This window comes from Rhineura floridana, chromosome 11, assembly GCF_030035675.1.
Source record: "Rhineura floridana isolate rRhiFlo1 chromosome 11, rRhiFlo1.hap2, whole genome shotgun sequence".
Classification (NCBI taxonomy): domain Eukaryota; kingdom Metazoa; phylum Chordata; class Lepidosauria; order Squamata; family Rhineuridae; genus Rhineura; species Rhineura floridana.
This window is the reverse complement of record NC_084490.1, coordinates 34,749,280-34,759,103: the sequence shown is the minus strand read 5'-3', so window position 1 is coordinate 34,759,103 and position 9,824 is coordinate 34,749,280. Positions and strand designations below refer to the sequence as shown.

At 40.3% G+C, this 9,824-nt stretch overlaps 1 protein-coding gene across 1 annotated transcript; it reads right to left on the bottom strand.

Moving 5' to 3' along the window:
* Nucleotides 1-1,513: 1,513 nt before the first annotated feature.
* On the bottom strand, nt 1,514-4,737 carry LOC133367900 (olfactory receptor 13G1-like). The gene is made up of 2 exons (XM_061591986.1): nt 4,720-4,737; nt 1,514-2,589 (listed from the first exon to the last, which is right to left on the bottom strand). Exons 1-2 carry the CDS (start codon nt 4,735-4,737, stop codon nt 1,621-1,623), a joined length of 987 nt encoding a protein of 328 aa, XP_061447970.1. The 3' UTR covers nt 1,514-1,620.
* Nucleotides 4,738-9,824: the final 5,087 nt, after the last annotated feature.

Below are 9,824 nucleotides of genomic sequence, written 5' to 3'. Positions count from 1 at the left end.
TCTTTCCTTCAGTGGAACAAATTCTGAAGATTACTCTCAGAATAAAACAATAGGATGTTAAGGTCAACCCAAAGCTACTGATCCTAAAAACCGCATGTGCCACAGAAGCCATGGTCTGTCTCAGGCTGATGTCAGAGCATGAGAGTTTTAAAAGTGGAGGAAGATCACAGAAGAAGAAGAAGAAGAAATGATTGATGATGTTATAGTTGCTTGTGGGCTTCCCCCAGGCATCTGGTTGGCCACTGTGAGAACAGGATGCTGGACTAGATGGGGCACTGGCCTGATCCAGCAGGCTCTTCTTATGCTCTTAAAGACAGTTGCAGCAAAAGTTCGGCATGAACTACAGAATGGATCATCCCTAGCATATACTTCCTTCCTCGTGATGTTTGTACATTATAAAAAATGACAGATAGAAGCATAGCGGTCAATAGACATACATGAGAGAATCACAAGTTCTGTTAGCAATAGACATTTGAACAAATAGACTGAGTGTTGCATGCATAAGAACAGATGTTTTCTTCTGTGGGTCCAAAGTGTCTGGAACAACTTAGGAGTTGTAACTCAGAAGGAGGATACATTCACCAAGGACAAATAATGTGCTTTAAATTTCAAGTTATGGGTTCTAAATGTATGGTGTGGACCTGCCATCCCTCAGCATGTAGCGGGGGGGGGGACCTTTATGGTTCCATCGACACATTTGTAAACTGGAGAAACTGTCATGAACATCACACATACACACTGCAACCAAGCAAGCACTGCAATCTCTTTTACTGGCTATGGTAGAGTACTTCTGTAAAGCCTAAGTGCAGCAGGTGGAGGGGACTCTGTAGATGCCAAGGAAGGCCTCTGCAGGTACATGTGCAGCTGCAACATTGATGACCCTTGGCGTGTAAAGGTTGCATTTTCTACATGGAGTACAAGAAAATATTATGTGGAAGTTTAATAGGAGCAGTTATCAAAGTCTGGCGTTTGAGAGCACTACATATTTTTGTAACCATGACAAGAGGGTAAATGAAGTAAGAGGTCATTATCCGTCACATCTCAGGGAAATGTCAGCTTATAAATGCAACTGTCTCTACTTGGTTCCCTGTCATCCACTCACTCAGGCTTCTGCACCATCTACTGCCTGAAAGCAGCAAGATTTCTTTCCAACATGATGAGGGGTCAGGGTAGAAGACAGGAAGGAATGTGGTTGGAAATATAGTGCTTGCATGCCTCAGAGCATTTATAGGCCCCAGGCTTGGGACTGAACATGATAAATCTAGTTGGGGACTTAGATACAATCAGCAAACACCTCTTTGTGGCAGCACAACATTACTTATGAAGAACTCAAGTGTCTATTGAGTCACATGGTTTTCACTATAAAATCCAAGCCAGTAATGAAAAGCAAGGTTTTAGCATCCACTTGGATATACTTTCAGTGAAATGCTATTATGCATACAGATGGAGGAAAGCCTGAATTTTATGTTCCACAATTGATTACCAATCATATGGAGCATATTTTGGTGCACATGAACAATCCAACAGTTTACTTCTGCCAATTTTTCTCCTGTTTTCTCCTCACAACAATGGAACAGCAGCAGCAGCAGGAACAGTGTTGCTATAGAGGATCTCTGTAGATCAAACGTGGGGTCTCTGGAACAGCCTGCCTCTTCCAGTAATTGACTTCAGTGCTTCTTTTACTTCTTTGTTTCTCAGAGAATATATGAGTGGATTCACCACTGGGGTTACCACTGAATAAAGGAGAGAAACAAATTTGTCTTTGTCCAGGGTGTAACTTGAGCTGGGCCTCATGTACGTGTAAATGACTGAAGAGAAGAAAAAACTGACTACAAAGAGGTGGGAGGAACATGTGGAGAAAGCTTTCTTCTTCCCTTCAGTGGAACGGATTCTGAAGATAGCTCTCAGGATAAAGCAGTAAGATGTTAGTGTCAACCCAAAGCTAGAAACCCCAATGGTCATATCTGCCACAAAAGCCATCATCTCATTCAGGCTGGTGTCAGAGCATGAAAGCTTTAGAAGTGGTGGTACATCACAGAAGAAATGGTTGACTATGTTAGAGTTGCAGAAGGAAAGCTTCAGCATAAGTCCTGCATGAACAGCAGAATCAACCATCCCAACAACCCACACCCCACTGGCTATACCAACACACACTTCCTTCCTCATGATGACTGTGTACTGCAAAGGATGGCAAATAGCAGCATAACGGTCAAAAGCCATAAATGAGAGGAGTGAAAGCTCTGTTCCCAATGCCCATATGAACAGAAACACCTGAGTGATGCATCCATAAAAAGAGATTGTGTTTCTGTGGGTCCAAAGAATCTGGAGCAATTTTGGAGTTGTTACTGAGATGGAAAACACATTCACTAAGGACAAATTGATGAGCAGGAAGTACATGGGAGTGTGGAGTTTCTTGCAACTACATATGGTAAAGATGAGGAGGAGGTTACTAGCTAAAGCAGTAGCATAGATGAATGTGAATACCCCAAAGAGAAGTGTCTGTAATTCTGCAGAGCTGGTGAGACCGGCCAGTGTAAACTCCATAGTAGCAGACTGGTTCTTTGTTTCAATTTCTCTGATGCCCGTGTCCTAAACAGATAAATTGTATTGCAGGTTGAATTAATTATCATAATTCATACAAGGTTCATACCTTTCCCTTTCATTCACTCTTTTGTTCTATCCCTTTCTTTTTGTGCAAAATGGAGAAAATTGACATCTGTTTGACTTCTGAAATGCAATTCCATGCAGTTAGTTAGCAATAACGTTCATTGACATCAAACTTTCCTAAGACAGTCAGGCCTATCCCCTCTCCACCTCATAAGAAAAGACACATAGGGGTTCCCATTTAAGCAGGAACCTAGGCACCTGTCAAAAGAACACAGTGGTCAGTGTTTCCTTATAGTTGCCATTCCTTGATGTGGCTGACTTTCAAATGGTCTCAAGCAATAATCTAATGTTTTACCTGGTTTACATCATTTGTAGGAAATGTGAGCATTTGTTAAGACATATTGATAATTTTTCCCAGATTGGAAAGTCTCTGAGGTGGAGAATGCTTCTCTATGAGCTGGTTAATTCACTGTATCTGACTGAAAATGTATTACAATGTGTGTAATTTAAAACAAACTAACAAATAGGCTTTGTACAGGCAGCTATATCAGTCTTCTCAGGGAAAGCTGATCAGGCAAAGGATCCTCTGATTTTGTATATGGATATAAATCGTTAAAGGACTAATTCATTATGCACAATAATTTGTCTACAGTAGCTTGCCATGAAGTAAGCTCCATTTAACATGGTGGGACTTGCTTCAAAGAAAATATGGATAGGATTGCACTGTTTGAGGTGTTATCTTACTTACATTTTCTGTAACCAGGTTCATTTCACCATGCTTTATGGCTAAAACAGTTTTAAAAAGTTTTATTAATGAAATAGATTATAACAACAAAAACAACCACCTCACATCAAATATAGAGGGATTGAAACAAATCATAGTTACATTTACATAATCTAATAGTAATTTAAACAAATGAAAAGAAACACAATGTAGTTATGTTACTACATCATTTAATTATAATTTATATAGTCCAATTCTTTTTAATTAAAATTTATTCTACAACTTCTAGCAGCTTATTTCTAGAAACTTATATTGACTTGTCATATTTCAACACCATTTAAATTTATTCTGCTGTTCCAATGAAATGTTTTATATATATATATATATATATATATATATATATATATATATAAAATGTTCTCCTTTTAAAGCTTTTTATAAAGAGTTTCCACTTTGCTGCCCAGGGCTCTTTTTAGAGGATGGGCAGAAAGTAAAGTTAAGTAATAATAATGGTAAGTAATAGCAATAATATTACTTATATTAATATTATTAACAATACTACTTTACTGTGCAATATATTGCTTTTCGATTCTCTTAAAGATGAAATATCTCTATCTTAATATTTTTGGTATCTAAGCAGGGACTAATTCATTAACATCTTTGTATGCTTAAGTGATTACTATCCATCCAACTTCACTGAAAGTTGGGATTGAGGAACATTTTCAGCCCATGGGTTGCATTTTCCAGTGGACATTCTTCTGGGAACCACATTCCAGTGGTAGGTAGGGACCAGAGGCAAAAGACTGGATGGTGTGAAATATGAGACTCTTACCTTTGTACATTAGGCAATATTCTACCCATACAAAGGTTTTCCCACCCCTCCATACTCACAATTCTCCATCCTTTATCCAGGCAAGCAAGAGGTCTGATCAAGGACAAATTCAAGTCATGGAAAAGCATTTGAAGAGATTGGCAATCAGGGCCAGTGAGGGGTGTGGCCTAGAGACAGAGGGTTTGGCCTAAGGAGGAGTGGCTTGGGAAGATTCCCAAGATTGGTATAGAGAAGATTGTAGAGGTACAATCAGCCCCCAGGCCTTAAGAGGACTGTTGGATCTACTGGTGATTTGTAACCGGTAATCTTTTCTTTTATAAAACTCACCTTAGCTCAAAACAGTATGTTGTTACAAGTTTACCACATAGGTTCAAAAATCTGTAGTCTTTCTTACATCTCCCACAAAATGCATTGGATAATAAAAGGTAAAAAGTGCCTTAAGTACAGAATCTTGTCAAACTTTTCTCTTGCAGAACATTCATTAAAACGTATGGCCATTATGATATATGGTCTTCCATATCAGACATGCTGTTATTAAATTTTTTTCCCAACATACCTTAATTGCTGTCTCCATTCTTGAATCTCTGATTAAATATATCCTTGTGAAAACACAGCCTTTGGGGAACTACAGTTGTTCAGTATGTCCTCTCCCCTTTCTAAAATAAGGATATGTATATATCATTAGTTCTTGCGAATTTAAACAGTTGAAAATGCTGCTTAGAGGTCTTTACATTCAAGTGATTTATTAATGTTGTTAAGTAAATGAATGATATGCATTAAAAATCTTTAAAATAGAAAACTGAATACCTTGTAGAGCCAAATTAATATATTCAACAATGTTATCATTTCAATAAATATAGTAGCATAACGTAACATGTTCTTTCTACACTCCTTTTCTTCCACATATTTATATTCATAGTATATTTAGTATATTCTAGGTTCCTGAACCCCCTCTAGGATGCACACCTTAACGTGGTGAGGGGGTTTGAGAGTGTTGAAGAAGCTGAGAGCAATGCCGTCAGGAGTCTAGACCAAGAGGCTCTACTCCTAGCCGGGGCACGCATGGCGGAATGGTCAAAGCTGAGACACCAGACTAAGATGCATCCAAACTCAGAAGAAGGCAGTGGTAAACCACCACTGAATACCTCTTACCATGAAAACCCTATGAACAGAGTATCCAAAATGCAACACGAGATAGTGCTGGAAGATGAGACCCCCCAGGTCAGAAGGCACTCACTGAGCTACTGGGGAAGAACAAAGGACAACTATGAGTAGTGCTGTGACTAATGATGTAGCTGGGTCAAAGCCGAAAGGAAGCCCAGGGGTTGATGCACACAGATGCAAAAGGAGAGTCTAGAGTTGTACAATGCACACAGTAGGAACATGGAATGTGAGAAGCATGAACCAGGGAAAGTTAGAAATTGTCAAGCAAGAAATGGAATCACTAGAAGCTAAAATGATGAAACTGGGGTTATCATACTTTGGACACAATGAGAAGACAAGATTCACTAGAAAAGACAATAATGCTGGGAAAAAAAGAAGGGTGTAGAAAAAGAGGAAGACCAAACAACAGATGGATTGATTCCATAAAGGAAGCACCAGACCTGAACTTACAAGATCTGAAGAGGGTGGTTCATGACAGATGCTATTGGAGGTCACTGATTCATAGGGTTGCCATAAGTCGTAATCGACTTGAAGGCACATAACCACAACAGCTTCCTGAAAACAATTGAAAGAAAACATACATTAATGGAGGGATTCCAGGGGCAGGTGATGGCTAAATATTGGTCCATACAGTAGGGTCCCACTTTACAGCACTTCGCTTTACAGCGATTCGCTAATACAGTGGTCTCAATTAGACACAATTAGACTAAAGCCCCACTCATACGGCACTTGTTCCACTTTTATGGCTGTTTTCAGGCATCGTGTGCCATTCTATTCAATGGGTTCCGCTTTACAGCAGTTTTTGCTTTACAGCGGGGGTCCGGAACGTAACCCGCCATATGTATTTGAAATATCACATCCCTAATTGTATTACCTCTAATTTCCTTATTCATTCACTTAATGCAAGTATAGGGAAACTGTGTCCCTCCAGATATTGTCCCATCAGCACCAGCTAACATAGCCAGTGGCAAAAGTCCAAACATCTGCTCTTGGGATTTATATTTGCTCTAATTAGGAATGGGTCACTGCAGTCAACAAGCTACTGGATAATAATGGTTAATACTGAACACTGCCAACCTTTGTTTTTCTGTGTAGCTCTGAACATGATTCTAGGAATCTTTGAATCCAAAATAAAGTGATTAATACTAGTGTGATGAGTTTAGATGGAATAGTTAACAAAATGGTTAACATTGGTTAACACTGTTTTTTTTCAAGAATACAACCCAGTACCACACCCCCTTTGGCAGGGCTGTACATTGTGGCAGAGACACCACCATCTCTGCAGCCTGGCCATACTTCACATCTGTGGTAGAAGGGCGGGGAGAATAGTAAGCCTTGATTGGGTTTGATGGCATTACACACTGGCTCTGAGACTACCTTGGGATACAGCAGTTCCCTGGCCAGCTCAGCCTTGTTTTGGATTACTTGGCCCGATATTAAGTTTTCTGTTTGTAGGAGCATTTCAGTCTGTGTCCTGGATAACACCAAACTTACCAGAGATGCTTCAGCAATAGTCTACTCATTTCAACCATTAAAGCTGCAGCTGCAATAATAATTTATATAGTATAAACTGGTAGGAAAGGGATGGTCTCACTGCAATCAGTGTGAAACATTAGTCATCCCTAATACGTCCCACAAATTCAATGGGAAGTAAATATAAATATATTAAGTCTGCATCCAGCCCAAGGACTTAGTTTCTTTTAAAAGTGTGTACGGTGTCTACCACAATATTAAGACCATTTTAGTAAAGCAGATCAAAAGGCTCTGTAGTCTTCCCTCCCCTATACACACACAACATTTATTAAGCAATCCATGCTGGATCAGGGATAATGCTACCATGACACTAAAAAGAGACTCTCATTTTGATAGATAGATAGATAGATAGATAGATAGATAGATAGATAGATAGATAGATAGATAGATAGATAGATAGATAGATAGATAGATAGATAGATAGATAGATAGATAGATAGATAGATAGATAGATAGATAGATAGATAGATAGATAGATAGATAGATAGATAGATAGATAATTCTCTGTTCACTGACTTAGAAACTAAATATCATACAGTCAAAGTAGAAAGATGAATGCTATGTCTGCCCATCTACCATCAATGCCTTTTCCAAGTACTGACACTTTATGGCTTGGATCCTAAAACAGGTTAATTTAAGGAACTTCATGGAAGAGAACTTTATTGTTCTGACCTCTACAGACACTTGCATCCCAGGAGGGTTAGCGATCCTCCTGAACACTATTAGAGGGGGATGCTAGCCAAGGGGGGGAATCACTCAAAGTCGAGGCTAGATTCCAACTAATTAATTTAAGGAAGCTCATGAAAAGAATGTTTCCTATACACTGCAACCCTAGAAGCAACATGTACCCCATTTCACATTGTTCCATAGATCCCCTGAGCATCTAGAAAGGCTTTTTGGGATACACAAGTGACTCTTGGTTGAGGAGAAAGAAATGTATCTTAGGATCCCAGCCTGTTCATGGCATGGTATGGTGATGGTAAGAAGCAGCCAAGGCCTGTGGTTTTGTACTGATATTGAAAACTGAGGTATACCACTTTCCATAACTACATTAGGAATGGTCAGATAATATGAAGGCCATATGAGGCGACAACCCAATGTTACACATATATGTCCCAGTGCTGAAGACCTCTACCAAATGTTAATGAAAATATGGTAATATTAATATAAGAGGGAAGAGGTGACTGAAAAATGAACAAACTACACCATAATATTCTTCAACAAATATGTATAAGCCAACATCCACATTTTCAGAGATGTTTCAGTTGAATATTTTACCTGCAGTGATCCTAAAGACAAATAATACATTTAAACAAAGAAAATGGGGAAAAATCTAACAAACAAAAAATAAGAACAATAAGGGAAAAGAGAATTAAAAAATAACAAATATAGCTAAGTGAAGTTTTATTTACACAGTCTAAGTAAATTTCATATATTGGCTGGGGAAATTGTATAAGTGAAAACAGGGTCATATAAGCAAAAACAAATGATGCTGAAATCTTGAAATTACATATTGTATGATAGTGATTTATGAAAAGATGCCACCTTTCAATAAACTTGTAAGGTGCTGCTTACTGTCAGGACCCCTCCTGTGGTCACCTCCTGTCATGGTCCCACCTCAAGGTCCTGGTCTCTTAATGGTTTTCTCACAGGCCCTTGCACAGATCTCTCAAGATCCCACTGCTAGGCAGCACCACCAGACACTCCCTGTAAATAACATTGCCTTGAGACTGTGCCTTCGTCTTCTCCTGGCTTATTGCTATGTTGTGTCTGGGTGCACTTACAGGCCACAACCCCCCTGTATCTTTGTGCCTATAAAGATTACAGCCTTGGGTTGTTTTCGATACAAGAGATGTTACTCTATCTCTTCACCGCTGCCACCAGCTGTTTTCCAACCTTGGTATATGCAGCAGATGTTGCACTGGACACCTCATTGGAGACTACAGTAGATGTGGATGGGGCATCAAGACTGCTACGAAGGTGAGCAACTTTACCCTCAAACTGACTTGCAAACAGATGGCCTCCAAAGGGTCTAAAACTCAATTTCCTGGAATTGATGTCAGCAGACCCCTGACAATATGGAAAAGCTCCACTGGGCAGCTACTTGAGGATGTAATGGAGGCAGAGAAGTAGGCCTTCGTCGCCACCCTCACCTCTGCAGAGTAGTCACGGTTATGATATTTTACTCGTGCCTGATCAATCTCACAGTACACCTTTTGCCACTTGCGCTCTAGCCGTCATCCAGCCTGTTTCATTGCCTTTAACTCACTGGTGTACCAAGGTGCAAACTGGGCTCCACAATGCTGGAGAGGGTGCTCGGGGGCAACCATGTCAACAGCTCAACGTGCCTCACTGTTCCACAGCATGACAAGGGTTTCAACAGAGTCACCTGATATATCTATTGCTAACTCCCCCAGGGCATTCAGGAATCTAGTAGATTCCATTAGTCTCCAGGGGTGGACCATCTTAACCTGTCCACTCCCCCTGCAGGGAAGGATCACAGCCATAAGTCTAAACTTCACTAGGAAGTTGTCTGACCATGACAATGGGGTGACATCCACCCCCCATATCTCCAAACTAACCCTTCCTCCATCTGGAGCAAAAAACAAGTCGAGGGTGTGCCCTGCCCTAAGCATTGGACTGGTGACAACTTGAGACAGCCCCATCGTTGTCATGGAGGCCATGAAGTCCCAAGCCAGAACACTAGAGGCAGCCTCAACGTGGACATTGAAATCACCCAGCAATATCATTTTGGGCTCCTCCAATACCACAGCCGAGATGGCCTCCGCCAGCTCAGTCAGAGAAGCTGCCGGGCAGCAGGGTGGAGGTACACCAGCAGCAACCCTAATTTCTTGTCTCCTTGGCCCAACTCCAGGTGCAGGCCCTCACTGCCAGTTCCAAGACAGAGTGGTGTCCTGGTGACACTTTATTCACTTTAAGTATGTTTGATTTACTTTGCAATTT